This window comes from Papio anubis, chromosome 4 (genome assembly GCF_008728515.1).
Source record: "Papio anubis isolate 15944 chromosome 4, Panubis1.0, whole genome shotgun sequence".
In the NCBI taxonomy this organism is placed as follows: domain Eukaryota; kingdom Metazoa; phylum Chordata; class Mammalia; order Primates; family Cercopithecidae; genus Papio; species Papio anubis.
The window spans coordinates 7,558,721-7,581,118 of record NC_044979.1 but is presented as its reverse complement, the minus strand read 5'-3'; the positions used below and the strand labels follow the sequence as shown (position 1 = coordinate 7,581,118).

The window sequence follows — 22,398 nt, the reverse complement described above, 5'->3', positions numbered from 1 at the left end:
ACACCTGCACGCATACACACCTGCATGCATGCCCACACACACCCACACACATGCACTCACATATACACCCTGCTCCTCTTCCTCCTTTGTTCCATACCCCCATAGCTGGAACTATCATCCATCCACTTTCCCATGGCAAAACCTTTGGAATCACCCTTGATTCGTCTGCTTCCCCTTCAATTAATCAACCACTACCTTCCAAATTCCTTTCCGTTTTACCTCCACAATAGCCCTCTACTTTTAGACACAATTCCATTTCTTTCTACCTTCAGCTGCTACCCAGGCCTAGATTATTTCGCACTGCATCTCGTCTGGGCTCTTGTTCTAACCACATCCAATCTAATTTCCATACCCAGTTAGGGGATCATCCTGAAATGCAGAGCTGATTATTGCTCTTCCCTGCTGAAAACAAGTTTGACTTCCTCTGGGATCAGCTCTTCCACTCACCAAGACAGGATGGGGTTTCCTCCCAGAGTAACGGAACGGGTTCTATCACACTCCATTGTAATGAATTACCTGTCTGTTCTTCCCAAAGAAACGGAAGTTCCTTCCTTTGTTCAATTAGTAGCTATTCACTGACGCCTTCCTATGCATAATGCACGGAGCTGTTAATCAAGTGGTAAATAAAACAACATTGACCTTTTCCCATCAGCAGGGCTCACAGATTTGTCATCCTGTTACCCATGCTAGCAGTTTTAGGCCCATAAGTTGCTTAATAGGTATTTGCTGAATAAATACATGATAAAATGAGTGCTGTTGGCCGGACGTGGTGGCTCACGCCTGTAATCCCAGCAACTTTGGGAGGCCAAGGTGGGCAGATTCACCTGAGGTCAAGAGTTCGAGACCAGCCTGGCCAACATGGCAAAACTCCGTCTCTACTAAAAATATAAAAATTAGCTGGGTGTGGTGGCACATGCCTGTAGCCCCAGCTACTTGAGAGGCTGAGGCAGGAGAATCACTTGAACCCAGGAGGCAGAGGTTGCAGTGAGCTGAGATCATGGCAAGATACTCCAGCCTGGGTGACAGAGGGAGACTCTCTCAAAAAAAAAAAAGAAAAAGAAAAAGAAAAGAAAAAGAGTGCTGTCTTTTAAAGACTAATTTTCTCCATTCCTTTCCCTATTTTAGAATGAAATTCATGGGAACAGATTTTATAAAAATGATCTTCATGGTCCATGTTTACAGAAAGTATCTTTTTATTACAAAAGGCAGAGATAAATTATATCTAAATATTTTCAGACCATCAAAAGTCTTTAAGTAACTCACATTCCTCCACAGAGATTATCCTGGTAGCCAAATTAACAGAATCAGCCAAGCTCCTAAGGAACTTACCACATAAATTAAAGATACTCGATAAAATCCAATTATAAAGGAGCAAATTTCTATGAACTTGAAACTACCACTCACCCTGCTGCCAGAACATAATGATATGTTCTCTGCATGCCAAACACATCTTCTCCCAAAAGACAACAACTGTTTTGGGTTGAATTGTGTCCTCTGAAAAGAGGTTGAGGTTCTAAGTGCTGGTACCTGTGACTGCAACCTTATTTGGAAGCGGAGTCTTTGCCGAGTAATCAGGTTAACCTGCTGCCAGGACGCTGAAAGCAGAAAGGGCTTGAGCCAAACTGTGGCCCCAGAGGTTGTGAACCGTACAGGCAAAGGCAGCCCTTGCAGGCCTGAGGGCTGAAACTTACAAGTGGGGTGAGGGGCTTGCTTACCATCAGGTAACCAAAGGGGACATTCTCTTCCACTCCTTGAAACACATTCTTTCAAAATTTAAGTGGGGAGCCTTGGGCCATCAGCCTGATTTTCAGAAGCTCAAATGACATAAAAATTGGACTCTTGACCAGATCATTCCTTTTATGGCGGTAAATATACATAAAAGTTACCATTTGAACTATTTTTTATCTTTTTTGAGGAGTCTCGCTCTGTCACCCAGGCTGGAGTGCAGTGGCGCAGTGGCGCGATCTCGGCTCACTGCAAGTTCTGCCTCACAGGTTCAAGTGATTCTACTGCCTCAGCCTCCCAGGTAGCTGGGATTACAGGTGTCTGCCATCATGCCTGAGTAATTTTTTGTATTTTTAGTAGAGACAGGGTTTCACCGTATTAGCCAGGATGGTCTCGATCTCCTGACTTCGTGATCCACCCGCTTCGGCCTCCCGAAGTGCTGGGATTACAGGTGTGAGCCACCGTGCCTGGCCACCATTTGAACTATTTTCAAGTGTTCAGTGGCAGTAGATACATTCATAGTGTTGTGCAGCCATCACCACCATTCATTTCCAAAACTTTTTCACTTTTCCAAACTGAAACTCTGTCTCCGTAAAACACTAACTCATCTTTTCCCCTCCCCGCAGCCCCTGGCACCCACCATTCTACCTTCTGTCTCTGTTTGGATGACTCTAGGGACTCCCATAAGTGGCATTACGCAGTACGTGTCCTTTTGTGCCCGGCTGATTTCACTCAGCACGAGGTCCTCAGGGCCCCTCCCTGTCACTGCCTGTGTCGGAACTTCCTCCCTTTGTAAGGTTGGGTACTCTTCCATCATCTGTATACACCACATTTGTTTACCCATTCACGACATTTGGATTGTTGTTGAAATCTCACTCGACTGCACACTCCTGCTGCCAGCCGCGTGCTTGGCCCAGGGCACGTGCTCTGGGTCAGCCGCTGAGTATGGGACACAGCTGAGCACACTCACTCCCCCTCTGACCCCAGGACACTCCCTCTCTGACCACCGTGGCAAGCCTGGAAGGACCTATACTTGTTGGCCTTGACTGAGGGCTGCATGGTTGTGTGAGGTATAAACAGTTGGGTTATAAAGAGTTAAGAACATCACTTTCCTGTTACACTCCCAGGGAGGAAGCTGACGGCAAACCCAGAGCACTCCCTGGATTCTCTTTTCTTTCAACTGGGAAGGCTCTGGGCTTGTCCCCAGCACAAAGCTGCTGCCATGAAACATCAGGGACTCGCGGAAGGGCCCTGCATCTGTCACCATCACTTCAAATGATCTCAAATAAATCGTAGTTTTCTCGTCAAACCACTGTCTCTTCTTGAATGAGGTTATTCTAATCATTGATCTCTAGTCAAAACCTAATTTTCTTTTCTAGAAGGTTCTCCCTTCCCTCTCCCTTAATGTAAACCCTGACAGTACTCCAGGCTCAGCCCAGCTGGTGACATGCCTTGAAGCTGTCATCGCCCTTATCCGACCAGCAGTTTTCCCGTTTCTCCCTCCTGTAGGGCCGACTGTGCCACTTGTTATCCCAGCCAAACTGCTTTCCCCCTTTACTGAGCTGTTTCGCCCCAGTACTGTTCAGTTCCCAATCAGATTGTAAGCTCTAGAAGGCAGGAACAATACCTTGCAGTTTAACCTTTGGCACCTAAAACAATACTTTGCTACACCTGCGTTTAATAAAATAACTGAATGAACAAGAATAGGAATGGTATGTTCTCAGCACGGCTACACATCTTCTTCTAAAAGATAACAGTTGTTACAGATTGAACTGTGTCTCCTAAAAAGAGACGTTGAAGTTCTAAGTCCCAGTACCTGTGAATGTGGTAGCTTTTGGAAACAGGGTCTTTGCAGATATAATCAGGATAAGATGATAGGGGTGCAGGCTCATCCAGTGTAGCTTGTGTGTGTGTCGTTTTGTTTGTTTGTTTGTTTTTGAGACAGTGTCTCGCTCTGTCACTCAGGCTGGAGTGCAGTGGTGCAATCTCAGCTCACTGCAACCTCTGCCTCCGGGTTCCAGCAGTTCTCATGCCTCAGCCCCCCAAGTAGTTGGGATTACAGGTGCCCACCACCACGCCAAGCTAATTTTTTGTATTTTTAGTAGAGACAGGGTTTCACCATGCTGGCCAGGCTGGTCTCGAACTCCTGACCTCGAGTGATCCACCCACCTTGGCCTTCCAAAGTGCTGGGATTACAGATGTGAGCCACCATGCCCGGCCTTGTGTTCTTATAAAAAGGAAATTTGGATGCAAAGAAAGACAAAGGGAAGATGGCGATGTGAGAACGGGACAGAGACTGGAGTAACACTGTCACAAGCTGAAGCTGGAGAAGGCAAGGAAGGACCCTCCCCCTAGAGGCTTTGAAGGGAGTGTAGCCCTGCCAACACCTTGACTTTGGACTTTTGGCCTCCAGGACCAGTGAGACAGTAAATTTCTATTGTTTGAAGCCATCCAGTGTGTGGCACTATGTCATCCTCCAGGAAGCTAATGTGGCAACTGAATGGAGTGGTTCCAGCCATACAGGTTGACTCAGGGATGTGGCTCTCACATTGTTGCTGGGCACTGGAATAACACTGGGTACCTGTGCTAATTAAACCAGCAGTGACAGCTGGGGTCTTGGTAGGGCCCATTGTGTTGAAATGGACAGTGCTTAAGTGCTTAGTGAAGCTGTGGAGATTCGCTGCCTCGGTCTCAGGAAGTGCAGGAGGCTACACGGGTCTGTTGCTCCATCCCACTCCTCTGTGAAATGCTCCCCTTCCTAAGAGCGCATCCTAAGTCTGATGATGTCAGACTCGAAATCTTAAACCTCTAGAATAACACTTGTTTGTTTTACTTTTTTTTTTTTTGCTTTTCCTGTGACGTTTTACAAATACTGAAGTATCCCAATCAAGGTAAATTCAAACAAAACTTTCAATGAATGATTTTTGAGAAGCTGAGGGGGAAAAAACCTCCTCCAGGTCATGTCCCAGATGTTATCATTTTTCATTTTGTTTCTTTCTCTCTTTTTCTTTGAGACAGAGTCTGCTCCATTACACAGGGGCCAGAGTGTGGTGTCGGCATCTCAGCTCACTGCAGTGTCTGCCTCCCAGGTTCAAGCAATTCTGGTGCCTCAGTGTCCCGAGTAGTTGGGATACAGGTGCACGCCACCACACCCAGCTAATTTTTGCAGTTTCAGTAGAGACAGGGTTTTGCCATGCTGGCCAGGCTGGTCTTGAACTCCTGGCTTCAAGTGATCTGCCTATCTCGGCCTCCCAAAGTACTGGGACTACAGGTGTGAGCCATCACACCCAGCTATTTTTTATTTCCATTTGCTATTGTGCCCTCACCATTTCTCCCTCAGCCTGTGATTTATGATACAATATCCTGAAGACGTCTGGAGCACACAGCCTTGGCCTCAGCTGCAGACAGACTGCGTGGCTTGGGGCGATAACCGCTCTGCCCTCCGTCTGCCACCCGGCAGCCCCACCCACAGAAGGGCCCAGACTTACGGCTTTGGAGGGAGCATAGTGTGTCGGTGATGCCAGTGGAGGCCTGGTCGGGCTCTGGAAGGAAGACGGGCAGAACCTCTGCCCTGTGTCCGGAGGGGAAGACGAGGCATAGATGCGATTCTCTAACCGTTCAGGCTCGTGCTTATAGGATTCCAGGGGAAATGTGTGCTGCTTGGTCACTTGGGTGGGTGTTGACGGAGAGGAGGAGAGGCCGGAGGCTGCAGAAGAAACACCAAGGGCGGTCAGAGGTCTGGCCTCCAGGAAGGGACATCGGGGGTGGTCAGAGGTCTGGCCTCCAGTAAGGGACATTGGGGACAGTTAGAGGTCTGGCCTCCAGGAAGGGACACCAAGGGCGGTCAGAGGTCTGGTCTCCAGGAAGGGACATCAGGGGCGGTCAGAGGTCCGGCCTCCAGGAAGGGACATCGGGGGTGGTCAGAGGTCCGGCCTCCAGTAAGGGATGTCAGGGACGGTCAGAGGTCCGGCCATGGCAGAGGGAGGCTCTCACCATTCCTGGTGCCCAAAACCTCAAATGGCAAGAAGCCAAATTATTCTGAATGTTGAGGAAAAGCTTTAAAAACCGATTTCTAGTCTCTTAGAAACAATGTGTCTAGAAACGCCTCACTATCCACCCTCGGTTGTGGGCAGCATCCCCTCGTTGGGAAGGGGGTGCTCACACAGTCCTGAGTTTTCTGGTGAATTTTTACACACACCCTCCAGATGCTATTGTCCTCCATTCAGTCAAATATCATTTGATCTCCTCTCCTTCCTCCCCCAGCATGGTGCCAAGAGCAAACACAGTGGTGCCATATTTATTGAGGTAAAACATGGGAAAGTTCAGAGTGTGCAGCAGAGATGCCAGCCAATGCTGCAGAAGCCACGGGACCATGTACCTGAGAAGGGGGAGGGAGAGGGAAGGGGGAGGAGGAAGGGAATGGGGAGGGGAAGGGAATGGGGAGGAGGAGGAAGCAGGGGAGGAGAGGAGGGGAGGGGAAGAGGTGGGAGCAGGGGAGGGGAGGGGAGGGGAGGGGTGGGAGCAGGGGAGGGGGAGGGGGAAGGGGAAGGGAGGGGGAGGGGGAAGGGGAAGAGAGGCGGAGGGGGAGGGGATGGAAGTGCTATTCCTACCAAAACGTGCAACATGATCATTACCACTGTAAGTTCCCAGGGGCAAGACTTCACTGCGAAGATAAATACCCAAGAAGACTTCAGGGAAAGGGTGGGACTGGGATGGGGTCTAAAAAGTGAAACAGATTTAGGTGGTCAGGAAAAGGGAGGGAGCAAATACTGGGAGGGGCAATGGTGCTAGTGGAGGCCTGAAGGAAGACTGGAGACATGAATCTTCTGGGAGTTAAACGTTGTCCACTTCGGCTTATTTCTAACTGATAGAAACAAGTCTATTTCTTCTATGGACTCATTTATGTCATTGCTAAGTGGCGAGTGTATGCCTTATTCATTACCATGGTGCTTTTGAAAGCAGAGCTGGAGATGCAGAGGCCCGTCAAGAGGAGGTTAAATAAATCATGGCACATCGCACAGGCAGAATGTGACCTGTGAATGTGACCCTATTTGGAAACAGGGTCTTTTCAGATCAACCAAGTCTAGACGAGATTTTGCTGGACTAGGGTGGGCCCTAATGCAACATGACTGTGTCCTTATAAGAAGAGAAGAGACACAGAAACTGATGCACAGAGGGAAGGCCTGGTGCTGGCAGAGGCAGAGATCGGAGCAACGCCGCGGCAGCCAAGGCGCGCTAGGGATTGCTGGCAACCCCAGAAGCCAGGGCGAGGGAAAGAGGAATCCTCCCCTACGAGTTTCGGAGGGAGCGTGGTGCTGCCAACACCTTGATTTTGAACTTCTGGCCTTCAGGACGGGGCTAAATTTTAGTTGTTTTAAGCCACTCAGTAGGTGGTACTTTGTTATAACAGCCTGAGGAGACTGGTACAATCATGGATTGTGTTCTCAGAGAAGCAGAATCTGGCTTTGGGTCTGATATCGCAAATCTTTTTTTTTTTTTTTTTTGAGACAGAGTTTTCACTCTTGTCTCCTAGGCTGGAGTGCAGTGGTGTGATCTCAGCTCACTGCAACCTCTGCCTCCCGGGTTCAAGTGATTCTCCTGCCTCAGCATCCCGCATAGCTGGGATCACAGGCACCTGCCACCAGGCCTGGCTAATTTTTTAAAAATATTTTTAGTAGACCTGGGGTTATGACCATGTTGGGCAGGCTGCTCTTGAACTCCTGACCTCAAGTGAGCCGCCGCACTCATCGTCTGATATCTTACATCTTACAGGTAGAAAAAATTTTAAAATAAATTTTGAATTACGCAAGTCAAACCAAAGATGCCAGTGGACATGGCCTGTTAGATGACATTTAGCCTGGAGCTGACTCCATAAATATTTTAAGTTTGGCCCAAAGGGTTTTCTGTACATTGTGAACTGTAACAGGTGGAGGTGTAAACAGACGGTAGACTACACGTGTGCCAGTCACTGAGTTTTCGCAATCACATGTAGCCAACTGCTCCAACTGTGTTCAAATAAGACAGACGCTGAGCTGTAACCAATCCAGCTGTTTCTGTGCCTTACTCCCGTTTTCTGTGGTCACTTTCCTTTTTCTGTCCACAAATCTTCTTCCACCACATGGCTGAGCTGGGGTCTCTGAGTCTCCTCTGGCTCAGAAGGCTGCTCGATTTGCGAATCATTCATTGCTCAATTAAGCTCCTTTAAATGTAATTCGGCAGAAGTTTTCCTTTTATAAGGCCCAAGAGCCACCAGTCACTGCTTCTATCTGGACGAGGCTGGGTCACCTATAGAGCTGCAGGCCTGGTTCGCCCTCCCCAGGCACCTCTGCTGGGTTCCTCCTCTCCTCACAGATTCCAGACCCACTTGTGCCCCTCCTGCTCCATCCTCATGGGGAAGGACCTGTCTTCCTGTCCCTCGTGTCACCGAACTCACAAAGCCTTTTCACTGTCCTGTATGTTACCACTTAATGACAAACTGTTTAACGTTCAAACCAAACATAAAAGTATGTAAGTTCCCTCTCCCCACCAAGATCTACCATCTGTCTTGGGGACGGGGGTCCTGCCACGCTCTCTGGGCCCCATGGCACCCAGTGCTGTCCTGAGCCAAGGGGTCTGGCAAATGCCTGCTGCCACCAGGCAAGGAACAGGAAGAACAGTGAGAGGGCCGGCTCCGGTCAGGGTGATCTGCTCTCCCTCTGTGGCGAGCGGGCCGCATGTTTTGTTTTGTGTGTCGGGGGGAGGTTTAGGAAGTTACCTATTAGAGAAGGAGCCCCCTTTTCCAGGGAGTCCCTTCAGGAGACTGAGCAGTGTGAGTGGAAAGCCCTCTGGAAGCCCCGGGCTGGCACTCGGGAGGCAGCTCTGGGTGGAAGCAGGAGATGGTTAGGACCTGAAACTTAAAATGTAAAAGGCCCAAACTCTTTTGAAAAACAGAGGCCAGGTGCAGTGGCTCATGCCTATAATCTCAGCATTTGGGAGGCTGAGGCGGGTGGATCACCTGAGGTTAGGAGTTCAAGACCAGCCTGACCAACATGGCAAAACCCCAATCTCTGCTAAAACTACAAATATTAGGCAGGCATTGTGGCGCGTGACTGTAGTCTCAGCCACTCCAGAGGCTGAGGCAGGAGAATCGCTTGAACCCAGGAGGCGGAGGTTGCAGTGAGTCGAAATTGCACCACTGCATTCCATTCCAGCCTGGGTGACAGAGTGAGACTGTCTCAAAAAAAAAAAAAGAAAAAAGAAAAGAAAAAGAAAAAGGAAAAGAAAAAAGAATCTTTTTCCCAAAAGGTCTTGAGAAGAAAGCCCTGCTTTGAGGTGGGGCGGGAAGGAAGGAGAGGGAAGAGGAGAGTGGGAAGGTCCTGATGTGGTTTAGCAGCTCTTCAGAGATGGGGGTGTGTCAGCAGGCGGGACCACGAAGGGGCTGCCGGACCATCCAGACCCTTCTCAGGGCCAGGCTCCAGCTGCTTGGCGCTGAGAAATGGAGACAGTAGCCAGGGCTCGGGGAGGCCTGCCTGGGGCCTCTCAGGGGAATCTGCAGGGGCAGAGCAAGGAAGCCTTGTGTGCTGTTTTGGGTGTAGTGTGGGGCACTGCCTGGGGCCTTAGACTCCACAGCCACATCCTTCAGTGGTTCCTGCAGCGACAGAGTCCCCAGCAGGGGCCTGTCCGGGTCCCACAATGCACCTAGGACAGGCTATTTCCTCTCCCGAGAGTCAAGAGGGAATGTTCTCATCCTCCTCTCCCAGCCCCTTCCCCCACTGGACACAGGGCCCCTTCAGTGACGCTTCCCAAGGGCTGTGCCCCCGTTTCCCATAGGCATGTGTGGGGACCTGATGGGGCAGAGCTGAACAGGATGTAGTGGGGGGCATTTTAGGTTCAAAACCCTGTGCCACCCCCCACATCCTCATGACCTGCGACAGCCCTGTAGGCAAACCCCTCTGGGGGGCTGGGGTCTTGGTGTGTAAAGGAAGGGGCCAGCCACAGAGAGCTCTAACTCCTCCTCCATGGACAATGCTAAAAAGGACCTATGTCCGTCCCTGAGCAGGGTATGATCAAAACTAGCCCTGGCCAGGTGCGGTGGCTCATGTCTGCAGTCCCAGCACTTTGGGGGACTGAGGGAGAAGGATCGCTTGAGCCCAGGAGTTTGAGACCATCTAGGGCAACATGGCAAGACTGTCTCTATTAAAAACAAAATTGGCCAGATGTGGTGACATATGCCTGTAGTCTCAGTTACACGACAGGATCACTTGAGCCCCGGAGTTCAAGGCTGCAGTGAGCTAGGATAGCACCACTGCACCCCAGCCTGGGTGACACAGCAAGACCCTGTCTCACGAAACACAACACAACAAAATGAGCCCAAACAGCACCCATGCAGGCACTGGGCAAAGGCCCAGAGGAAACAGGTACTCTGTGGTACCTATCTTGGCAACACCTATCAAAACCACAAGTGCCCATGTTCCTGGACCCAGTAATTCCATTTCTGGGGCTTTCTTCCATAGACTTATTTGTGTAATTGCTAAGTGTCGAGTGTACAGCTTATTCATTACCATGGTGCTTTTAAAAGCAGAGCCTGGAGACGCAGAGGCTCCTCAAGAAGAGGTTAGATAAATCATGGCCCACTGTAGGCACGGGCAGCCGCCATCCCTGTCGGAACATGACAGGGATCCTCGTTCCTTTCATCTCCAGGATGCAGCGGTAAGTGAAGAAAGCCAACTGCAGAGCCATCTGTATCAAATGATACCATTTGTAGTTTCAAAAAAAGGAAAGAGAATATCTATATTCTGCCTGTCTGATTTTGCCTAGACTATCTCTGGCAGGATCTGGAAGCGCTGGCTGTCTCCAGGGAAGGGAACAACTGGCAGGGAGAGCTTTCATCATATCCCCTTTTTGATTTTTCAAACTATCATGGGAATAGATTATCCATTCAGAAAATGACTTCTTTTCAGCCACTGTTTTGCTTTTGAGCCAAGAGGCTGGCGAAGGCCGTATTTAAGCACTGACCTGCCTCCTGCCCTGACTGCCCCAACGCGGCCCCCAGCTTTGTGCAGGGGTGTCTCCCACGAGGACCAGGACCAGGACCTCTGTCCTGTCTCCCGCTAGAACCAGGTCCATGGCTGTGCCTTCCTGAGCTCCCCTCTCCCTTCCTCTCTCTCTTTGAGAAGTGTTTCCAGTTCCAACATTCTTCAGGGATGAAGCTTAGTCACTGTTGTGCAAGGGATATTCACAGACCATGAAAACTCCTTGCTAGTTCTTTGGGTACAGAATGTTCATCTTTCCAGTAAATAGTTTAAAGAGAATGGAACTGTGACCAAGCCCCCCGCCCACCGCTGAGGGCTCTTAAGAGCACAAACCATGGCGTCTGCTCCTCCCGTGGCCCTGTCCCCTTGCAGACCGCCCCCATGTGAGTACTGGAATGATCCTAACCCAGTCCCAACGGAGGTGAGAGAGGTGGCGTGATGCAGGAGTGAACCTCTAGGGGCGAGGAGATGAGAAGGCGGACTGTTCATCTGGGGGTGGGAACACCTCATTTCTGGTGGGGCTGAATGATCCTCTATTATTACAATCTTTCCAAGTTCAGAAGCTGCTCCCATCTTTCCACCTGGCCTTACTGCTCCTTCCTGTTCCTTCCAGAGCTGGTGACTCCTGTGGGGAAAACAGGTGACACTCTGGACCACAGAGGGGGAAGGGAAGCTTTTAGGGGAACAGATAGGTGAAATGCTAAGACTCACAGTGTGTGCATTAGGGATGTGTGTGTAGTTTGGGGGCACAGGGAGTGAATCTTCCTGGAACCAAACATATGCCCTATCTGTTGACTGATACCTGAAATGTTTTTAAGAGGGGGTAGAGTCTTGCAGCATCGATGCTTTTATATTTTTTTATTTTTTTGCACAATGCCACCCTGTTTACAGAGGGCTTACACACTCTGGCTCCATCTGCCCCTCACAGATGAAGAAACTGGTGGCTGGAGAAAGTTCAGTTACTTATCCACGGTCCTTTAGCGAATACACGGCAGGGGCCACACCTCAGCTCCACTGTCCTGACTGTAAAACCCAGACACTTTCTGCCACAATCAAACCGGGGTATCACCAAGAGAAAGAACGTGAAGACTTAAAATTACATTTCAGCTGTAGGAGTTACTCTCCCAGAAGTGGCGCTTCACCGGCCAACAGGAAGGAGAGCTTGGATGACACTGGGTGACTGCACAGGGAAAGAAGAGGTGCCACCTCAGCCTCCTGAGTAGCCGGGACTCCAGACAAATACCATTACACCAGCTAAGTTTTTTATTTCTTATTTTTGTAGAGATGGGGTCTCACTATGTTGCCCAGGTTGGTCTTGAACTCCTGGTATCAAGTCGCCTCCTGCCTCAGCCCCCCAAAGTGCTGGGAATATAGGTGTGAACTGCCATGCCTGGCCCCCCATTACTTTTAAATAGACCAATTTATTTCTCAATCATAGGGTCAACCGGGGAACTCAACCTTGGGTCTGATCAGGAAATGAACAGCTCCCGGACAGCTGCCGTGGGCCAAGCATGCTGGGGGTGTTGAGGAAGGGGGTGCGAAGATGGATTAGAGCAAGTCCCTGTAGTCTGGGGCGGGGGAAATGGGGATGAAAACAAAAAAGCAACCCCACCACCACCATGCAATAAAGCTGAGAACCAAGAAAGCAGGGGGAGCTCAGGGAAGAGAAGAGAGCCTGAGGGTGGGGGTGGGAAGGTGGCTCAGAAACCCCAGGAAAGCGCTGGGCCCCGATGGTGGAGGAGGACACAGATCTGCCCCAGCCCAGGGGCCTCTCCTAAGGCCCCAGGCAGGACTGGGCCATGGCAACTGTCACCCAAGAAGGCTCTGGCCAAAGGACAGACAGCTGCCCCCTTTCTGTTCCTTCCCAGAAGACATCTCCTCCTTTCTCCTGCTCCTTCAGGGCTGTGTTTAGGACACCGCCAGCCTCTGCGGCGAACAATGCCTTTGATTCTCCCAGGGCGGTAGCCAGGCCCAGTGAACAGGCCCAGTGAGGGGAAAGAAACCGCTCCTGGCAGCCACACAGAACACCACGAAAGGGGCTCCAGACACTGGGGAGCCGTGGGCTGGTGACTTCACAGGGCCTGGCCCTGCTGGCAGGCACTGGAGAGGAGGAGGAGAACAGAGGTGCCCCCGAAGGGAACTGAGCCCTGCTGGCCGTGGAACAGCTGTGCGGGGTGGAAACGGAGGCCTGGCCCTCAGAAGCCCCAAGCTCTAGACCTGGTTTTACCGCCAAGTAGCCATGGGCTCTGGGACAAATCCACCCCCTGCCTTGGTAAAAATAAACCAGGTAGACCAGATGCCTCTCTGGTGCAATCCGGCCCCTGCACTGCATACATGGAATGAGCTGGAGCCTCATTCTTGCCTTTTACACGCATAAGGTCTGGAATGACAAGAAGGAAATAATGTATTCTGCTGACTGTTATTTCAAGAGGCAAAGTGAGAAGAGCAGCCTTTCCATTGACACTGGAGGGAGGCTTTGCTTATACAGGGTTTGAAATCTCCCTCCACTCATCAGAGATGAGGAGCCGGGTGTCGTTCTCTACTTTGGAGGGAGGATGGCGAGCATCGTGAGGGGGAACGGTGGCCCAGGGAGGTGCCCAGCGGAAGTGTCACAGCCCAAGAGGGACAGAGTCCCTGTGCTGGGTAGCTGTAGCACACAGAGCGATGCGACCAGCAGGCAGGCGGAGACCCTGGGCGGCGCAAGTTCAGGCCAGGCAGGTGACCCAGAACCCAGCCTCTGATGTCTGCTTAGGACTCTCTTTTCTCCAGGAGCAAATCCGCTGCTTCATTGTTTTGGCCCTTTCTCAGGTGCCCTCCGGCCTGGCTCCTGCACCTTCTCCCTGCATGGCCCCCGTCTCCCGCAGGTTTTACCTTCTCCTATCCCTCATTCCAGAGCCCCACCCTCCAGGGCCGTGGGAGCTGAGTGCTGGGCCCTCTCACTCCAGAATGGCTCTGGGCAGCGCAGGCACCTGCAGGAGCCTCAGGGAGCTAGGGAAGAAAGGGGCAGTATTCTCAGGGCCCCAGCTGCCCCCTCCTGCCTGCCTTGCCTCCAGCGACTCCTCTTCCTCTGGTCCCTCCAGGCCTGGGCAGTAATGACTCCTGAAACCCTGCCCACACCCCTGGGAAAAGCCCCTTCAGAACTCCAGCTGCATACCCTTGTTTCCTGCCCCCAGTGATACAGTTTCCAGCCTCCACTCCCAAACCAGGACAAGGACTGACCAGCACTGTGGAAGGAGCTGAGCTCTGGGGCCAGAAACCTGGGCTGGACCCTAAGTCACCACTTGCCAGCGATGCGGCCTCAGAGTCGTCAGCTCAGAGGTTTGGTTCATTCTTTGAACATATGAGCTGCCCGTGGGATTTGTGTGATGAGTAAGAGGTAACAAGCAAAGCACCCTGGGACAATGAACGATAGGGCCCGTATTCAATATGGGCAGCTGCCATTGATAGCAGGTGACGTCTCTGGGAGAAGACCCTGCTTGTCGGATGCTCAGAGCTGGCTCTAGCTTCTGCCTTGCCTGGGGGACAGGAGTGTAACACACCTGAAGTTCAAGCTGCAGCTCACCCCTGGCCGACTCCACCCTGCAGCCCCTCCACACAGGCGCAGTGTGGAGGTGAGAAATCCCAGTCGAGCCCTCTCTGACAAGTTGGGGTCTCCTTCAGGCAGTTCTGGCCATAGCCATCCCAGCGCCCCCAGCCACAGTTGGCCATGATGCACTCTGAAAGCTGTTTCTGAGGGCGTGGAGGCCAGTCCCTGGTTTCTCATCACCTGGAGATGCAAGAAATTTGAAAAAGCTGGACACCACCAAGACAAGCTCCAGGTGCCACACGTCAGTTCGCTGAACAGCGCCTGGCCTGGGGTGGCGTTAGGTATCACATCACAGTTCCACTTAGGCCCAGGAGTCCACTTCCTCTGTAACCCACTGCAGGCTGCTGTTCCGTTTGCACAGAGGCAGGAATACCCTACACAGAGCAGGCCTGCCTGGGCCTTCAGCCATTTCTTCTCTTTCCCCCGAGCCCAAGGTGGCTGTGGCGAGGTCATCTTCAAGACCATTCTACCATTCTCCACCCTCTGTGTTGGTGGATGCATTCCAGAGTGATCCATTCAACCTGAACTATCCTACTTCCTACGGCCCCAACTGCCCAGCACTTCTCTGAAAGTAGCCTGTCCTCAGGGCCGCGCCACCAACACCCCTACCCCATGCTCAGCTTCTCTTTGAGAACCGCTGCGGTAGACAAACACTTCAGCTTCAGCACCCCTTTACGCTCTTGAAAAATAGGTTAACATATAGTATGTTTATGGTTGTCATTTATAAACGAATTAATGTTTGAAATTTTCTCAGTTTTAATTTCTAACATAGGCTGGGTTTGGTGGCTTAGGCTTGTAATCCCAACATTTTGGGAGGCCGAGAAGGGAGGAGCTGGGACTCCAGGAGTTCAAGATCAGCCTGGGCAACAAAGTGAGACCCCCATTTCTGCAAAAAAATAAAAAATTAGCTGGGCATGGTGGCATGTGCCCTTGGCCCCAGCTACTCAGGAGGCTGAGGAGGGAGGACTGCTTAAGCCTGAGAGGCTGAGGCTACAATGAGCCATGACTGCACCACTGGACTCCAATCTGGGTGACAGAAAGACCCTGTCTCTAAAAAAAAAAAAAAAATCCTAATACGGTGAATATTGATTCATATGACCCACAGAAACAAAAGCTGTTTGGGATCCTCATTTTTTTAAAAGTAACTTCTCACCAGTCTATATTTTTTAAAACAAAACAGCCGGGTGCGGTGGCTCAAGCCTGTAATCCCAGCACTTTGGGAGGCCGAGACGGGCGGATCACGAGATCAGGAGATCGAGACCATCCTGGCTAACACGGTGAAACCCCGTCTCTACTAAAAATACAAAAAACTAGCTGGACGTGGTGGCGGGCACCTGTAGTCCCAGCTACTCGGGAGGCTGAGGCAAGAGAATGGCGTGAACCCGGGAGGCGGAGCTTGCAGTGAGCTGAGATCCGGCCACTGCACTTCAGCCTGGGCGACAGAGCGAGACTCCGTCTCAAAAAAAAAAAAAAAAAAAAAAAACCAAAAACCAAAAACCAAAAACCAAAAACCCGAAACAAAAAAGGGGTGGCATTTTCACTTTTTGCAAATGTCTTGAACAGCTGGCTTAATCGAAGATGCTAGGTTTCTGTATCTGTTAGTGCCCTCATTCCCTGTGGGATGGTTTTGCTCTAAACCATTGTCTGGGCAGTCCCCAGTCCCTGTTCCCACCGAGTCTAACCCGACATGCTGAGTAGAGCATCTGAGCCACAGGGACAGTTGGGATGCTTCTCAGGCCGCACTTCCCAAACCTGGCTGGGCCGAAAGTCACCCGGGAGCATTAAGAACACATGTGCCCATAGGCCTGAAGATCCTGAGCGATGGGGCCAGGAGGAGCCTGGGGATGTGCTGTCTGACATTCCCCAAGTGACGCGGGTGGTCAGACACATTTTGGAACCATTCATTTAATCCAACTCCCTATTTCATAGATAGGAAACTTCTACAGTAATTTTTAGTTCCCATTGTTTATGGTCATGCGGTGCCAGTGCCTCCATCCTCTGTCTCACGGCTCCCTTCTATGGAAGAGCAAATTCCCTTCCTTCCAAGTCCCCAGCCCCCTGCTTGGTCTCTCCCTGCAGCCAAGGCCAGCTTCATGCAGAAACGCCCCGGAATGATGCCTCGTCCCCGGGTACCAGGTGTGTATGCAGCCGCCGGCCAGGCCAGCTCTCCTGAGCTCTGCTGCTCCTTTCCAGCCAGCTGCTTTGAGATCTTGCTCTGAATGTTCCTAAAAGACAAGTTTCACACCCGCCTGGTGTCCTCCCCACCCCACTCCAGCCCTGCCCTTCAGGATCCCCTTTCTCAGGGGGAGTTTCTGGACTCTGGCCCCTTTATAGCTGAATGGCCCTGGCCCTGGCCCTGGCCCTGGCTGAGCCCACTCTCAATTTGTATTTTAATCCGGAGTAAGGTTTCAGGCTGCAGATTTCGGTTCTAGGCTCTAAGAATCTGTTTTATGATCTTTTGTCATTGAAACTATTCAAAATATGTTGGAAAATATCTGAGTGATCTTGGAGTCAAAGCATCATGGTAATGTGGAAGGTGAAAAATTATTTCTATTAAAAAAAAAAACTTTTAGGAATTTTTTCAAGGTTCTTATTCTCCTAAAAGGAATCCAGAAAATATCCAGTTTTATGGGGCTTTGTATACCCAATAACATTCTGCACCTAGTTATTAAATAGTTGGCTCTAGCATGTGGGTATTTCCACGGGAACTAACAAAACAAAACAGAAATGGTGGTGGAGGGGAAGGAAACGAGAATCTCACAGGGGCTAATTTTAGATCAGTCCCAACTCTGACAATGTGGTCCCAGCCTCTGCTGTCTGCCCTGTTCCTTCTTCATGCTTGCCTGGAGGTCAGAGTTCTACATCATGGACCCAAAACGTAATCCTAGATACTTCGCTTGAGCAAAAGACAACAGCAGATGTGCGTCTTGATGTTGCACTAGAAAGCAGTCCTGGGGAGGCCCAGGGGAGACCCCTCTGCTGCTTTGTGAGAGAGAGAAACTCTGCAACAGAACTTTTCCTGTACACAGCGGTTTCGGAAAAACAATTCGCTAAGAATTTGTCAATGAAAGGGAAATGTTAGCAGCCTCAGTCCCTCTAAGTATCAGTATTTGTGGAATCACAAAAGCAACAGGTATTGTTTGGTGCTGTAGAGATGAACCCTGCTGAATGTGACAGAACTGGGACGGGCCCCAGCACGAGAATCATAGGTGGCAAGAATGGGCATGACCTTGGGGGACAAAGGTCTCAGAACCTCATTTTCGGTGGAGGAAGTGCAGGCTCTGAGAGGTGCAGTGTGAAGCCGAGGATCTACCCCCCAGCCCAGAAGCAGGTCCGTGGCCATGACTCAGGTCTTCAGGCCGCAGCCCAGGGTGCTTGCTCCATTCCAGGAGGTTTCCGATGGTGACCTCATCCCTGCGGAATGTTGGGGAGACAACCGTTTGTGTGGGCAACAGGAAGAAGCCCACGGTCGCACCAGGCGAGGTGGGTGCCTGAGGTCAGAGGTGTGTCTGCCTTGGGCTGCCTGTGTCCGCCCTCCTCCCCAGCGGGGCTCGCTTGGCCAGGTGCCAAGGGTGTACAGGGTGGAGTGGGTAGTGCAAGGCCAAGACTTGGCACTTTGGATTTGGAAGGGGAGGGAGGAGGAGGAGGAGGAGGAAATGAGGCCATCCCTGGGGTCCTTGCTGAGTCAGCATGGTGACTCTCATCTCCTAGAAGGAAATAAGGAAGGACACCAATTCAATAAGAGACCTGGGGGACTTTCACACTCTCAGCTGATGCCAAGGTGCCCAGTGAGCAGGGGAAAGGCTTCCTGGCACTGGCTGCAGGATGGGGCCAGAATATTCCTGGGCAGGAGCCCCCCTGGTGGCCCGTCCTGCCTGAACATGTTCTTAGATCAGGACTAGAGTTCAAGATTTCAGAAAGGTCATTCTAACCTTGATCTCTTTGAGATGCCTGTTCATGCCAACTGTTCTGGTAAAGCCAGTATACACGGGTATCGCTATGATGTAAAACAGCAGATCTGATGTGAGGGTAAACTTGGAATTTACCCCGATGAGATGGGGTGTGGGGAGGGTCCAGTGGCTGCAAGGCCCTGGAAGCATTGCCTCTTCCAGGGAGGCCCCCATCATCAGAACTTCCACCTGCAATGTCCCTGCCCTGTGCTGGCCAGGGAACTCCGCAGCGGGCTCCCGCACCGTGCCTGGGATTTGGACACTGCTTGCTTCGGACTGTTTCCAGTCCCTCTTGAAATTTCTGGTTGTTGACAAATTGTTTATTATTCTAGCTCTTGAGGAAACTTTCTAAAACTGAGGAAGAAGTCGTTCTTCAATTTTCTTGAATCCCAGGACACTTTGATCATCTGATAAAACTGATAAATGAAGCGTGGGTACAGATTTCTCTGTCTCTCAAACCACTTCGGGGCACTTCCAACTCCCCAAAAGTCAGGTTTTAGGAATCTGTATTCCGAGGGGTCTGAAAACGTTTTCGTGGTTCCCGTCTCCTCCAGGGTGGCCGGCCTCCCTGTTCCAGCGTCTGAGAGGAGCTATGCCTATTTTGCACCCTGAACCTCCAAACTCAGAAGTCTCTGAGGAACCCTGAATAGGAGAAAATGTGGCTGAAAATGAAGTGGAAAATCAGTGTGATAACCAAATCAAGATCACGCCGTGCTGGGACCCTGTCACACTAAAGCTTCTAGAGCATAATACTTTTTAAAATCTGTAATAGCACCTGGAGTTTTTCCTGTGCTTTCTACAATTCAGCTCTTTTAGTCTCCTCTAAACCCTTGGTGGCGGCGGCTCACTGCTCATGAACAGATCCCCTCCTGGGGGGCTCCAGTGGCCCCCCACAATGGTGCCATTCCTGAGCTGTTTATCCTCACCCTGGGGGGCCCCCTCAGATCACCCAGGCTCACTGCTCTGGATGAGGCACAGGTGAGAAGGGCTGTGGGTGAGGCAGGGAGGACTTTGAGCCACCGTCCCCTCCTGGAAGTGTATCCTAGGCCATTTCCAGGTGTACAGCTCTCAGGGGAGACAAGAATGCCTTGTTCCACCTGGTACAATGGGCTGTGGGCCACAGAAGCACATTCGCAAACCTCCACTTAGGAGAGCCACGTTCAGCAAAGCAGGAGAAGGCGGCAGAGGCTGGGATGGGGAGACCATCTGTGAGTGTGGTTCCTGCCTGGCTTTCCCCTTCCTGCCAGGTCTCCCAGGAGGCCAGGTGGCGGCCGCAGCCGGTGGCAGACACTCCCCTCCTGGGGTGCTGGCTGCAGCCGGCTGCCATGGGACTCCAACCAGGGCTCTCCTGGGGCTCTGTTGACTCAACACATCATCTGACGCCACCCCGGCAGGCCCTCTGGGTGTCAGGTGCCAGTGAGACGGGTTGGGGAGGCTGGGACGGTGTCCAGACTGCCGCCTCTGCCCCAGAGCTCGTTTCCATGGTGCCGTTCCCAGCTCTGAGCTCTCCTCATTCACATCACGAAGGCAGGGATCGTGAGCTCTAGGGGTTGTCTGCCTCCAGTGATTAATCGGTACGATTCTCCATGGAGGAGGAAGAGAAGAGGAAGGAAAGCTGCAGATGAAAGGGAATTAAGCGTCTCGTGGTGGAAACAAATGTATTGGCTGCATCCTTTCAAAGACAATCTGGAATCTCAAACCTAGGGTTTATCTCTGCCCCTCGAGAGCAACAACAATTCTGGGAGTTCAGGGCCGTGATAGAAAACGACAGCATCACACCTGAATTGCTGCCCGTGTTTTTAATAGAGAGGTAGCCACTCACCCCGAGGGAGGTGGGAAGGGGGCCCTCTTGCTGGTGAGCTGGGAATTCCTAAGACTTCCTGTGTCTGACGCACAGTCACTACCACTGGGAGAGCTCGCTGCGGAGGGAGAACTCAGCCCTCTGTTTGCATAATCTGAGGGTCTGGAAAGCCCCCCGCCCGCTTCCAGATACCTCATCTACTTGACAAACTTGCAAGACGCCCTGCCTCCCCTTTCTACACATCGCTCTTCCCTGGAAGATTCCTGCTTTGTTATTCTTGGTCCATCTGCAGAAGGCAGGCTGGACACTCCACAAAGGACCCAAGAGACGAGCAGCCATTAGGAAGGTGTGAGGCTGGGAGGGAAGAACAGGGCCAGGGTTCCAGATTCAGTTGTACCACATCATACATGTTGCCTCCATGTATTTTTCTCTTTGGTGTCAGGTTTCTAGAATCAGTGCATGGAAAATGATATCTGAACACGGTGCTTAGGGGAGCCGGGTTTTTTCCATTTATCTTCTGATTCACTCCACAGCTTCCACATCTATTGTCACCTAAGCTCATTGTCTGTGAAGCCCTCACTGGTTCCTAGAGTGAATCATTCCTCCTTTTCATGCACTTAGTACATTCCAACGTTATCAAATGATGGTGTGCTTGGTTGTTTCTTGATGCATCTCGATCCTTCCACTAAGCATGAATGGCCGTGAGTCTCACTTAGCGCTATCCCATAGGGCCTGGCGCACTGTCCCAGCTCAAGAAAGATTTGCGGAGCTTGCTTTGTACATAGTGCTCAACAAGTAGACAAATCTAACTTTAAATCTTAAGTTCTTTAAAATATACCGTTAGGAAAATGAAACAAGAAACACGGCAGAGGGAAAACACAATTATCCCTCTGTGTCTGCAGGGAATGGATTCCAGAACCCCTCTCAGGCACCAAAGCCTAGGGTGCTCAAGTCCCCGATAGAAAATGGTGTAATGAGTGCATAGGACCTATACACACCCTCCTGTATGCTTTCAGTTATCTCCGGATTACTTATAATACCCAATATAACGGAAATGCCATGCAAATAATTATTATGCTGTGCTGGTTTTTCATCTGTATTTTTATTGTTGTATTATTATTTTTATTATTGTTCCCCCTGAATATTTTTGATCTGCGGTTGGTTGAAGCTGAGGAGGTGAAACCTGCAGATAATGGAAGGCTGACCATATTGCAAAACACATCTATGATAAAGGACCTGTAGCAGAGTATATAAAGAACTCTCAAAACTCAGCAACAAGAAAAAAAAAATTCTCAGTAAAAAGAAAAAAAGTAGAAGATTTAAACAGAGACTTCAGCAAAGAAGACATACAGATGACAAATAACGATATGACGTTCACCATCATTAATCTTTAGGGATATATAAATTAAAACTACAATGAAACATCACTATTAGACCAACTAACAGCTACAAAAACCTGACAATACTAAGGCTGACAAGGATTTGGAACAACAGGAACTCTCATATGTCACTGGTGGAAATACAAACTAGTATAGCCATTTTGGAAAACGGTTTGACAGTTTCTTCCGTAGTTAAACATACATTTACCATACAACCTAGCCACACCACTCTTAGAAGATACGAAACCTTGTTCACACAAAATCCTGAACGCAAATATTTTCAGTGGCTTTATTCATAGTTGCCCCAAACTGGAGACAACTCAAACATCCTTCAACGGGTGAATTAATAAACTGGTACAGCACTTTGGGAGGTGGAAGCAGGAGGATCGCTTGAGGCCAGGAGTTCAAGACCAGCCTAGGCAACATAGTGGGACCCCATCTCTACAAAAAATAAAAAAGTTGGCTGGGTGCAGTGGCACATTCCTGTTGTCCCAGCTGCTTGGAAGGCTGAGGTGGGAGGATTACTTAAGTCTGGGAGTTCGAGGCTGCAGTGAGCCACGACTGTGCCACTGCACTACAGCCTGGGTGACAAACTGAGATCGTCTCAAAAAACAAAAAAAAAAAAAGAAAAAGAAAAAAACTGGTGCATCTATACAATATAATACTACTCAGTAATAAAAAGGAAAGAACTCTTAATATATGCAACACAATGAATTAATCTCAAATGCATTTTTCTAAGTGAAAGAAGCCAGGTCCAAATATATACATACTACATATTTCCATTTATACAACATTCTGGAAAAAGCAAAATTATAGCGGACAGAAAAAAAAGTCTGTGTTTGCTGAGGATGAGGGGAGAAATGGACTATAAAAGGGGATGTGGAAATTTCTTTGGGTGTTGGAATTGTTTTGTCTTGACGGTGGTGCTGATTACACAACCGCAGAC

At 50.4% G+C, this 22,398-nt stretch overlaps 1 protein-coding gene across 7 annotated transcripts in view; it reads right to left on the bottom strand.

The window, feature by feature from the left end:
• PRKAG2 (protein kinase AMP-activated non-catalytic subunit gamma 2) overlaps positions 1–22,398 on the bottom strand; it is a 317,328-nt gene that overhangs the window by 116,525 nt on the left and 178,405 nt on the right. For 5 of the 7 annotated variants that reach the window (XM_031665008.1, XM_031665009.1, XM_031665011.1 and 2 more), the window contains one exon: positions 5,214–5,431. In XM_031665008.1, coding sequence (XP_031520868.1) covers positions 5,214–5,431 — 218 coding nt within the window. Of the gene's footprint in view, positions 1–5,213; positions 5,432–22,398 lie in introns of those variants that run through there. The other 2 variants (XM_009204262.4, XM_017957355.3) reach the window with 2 other exon arrangements.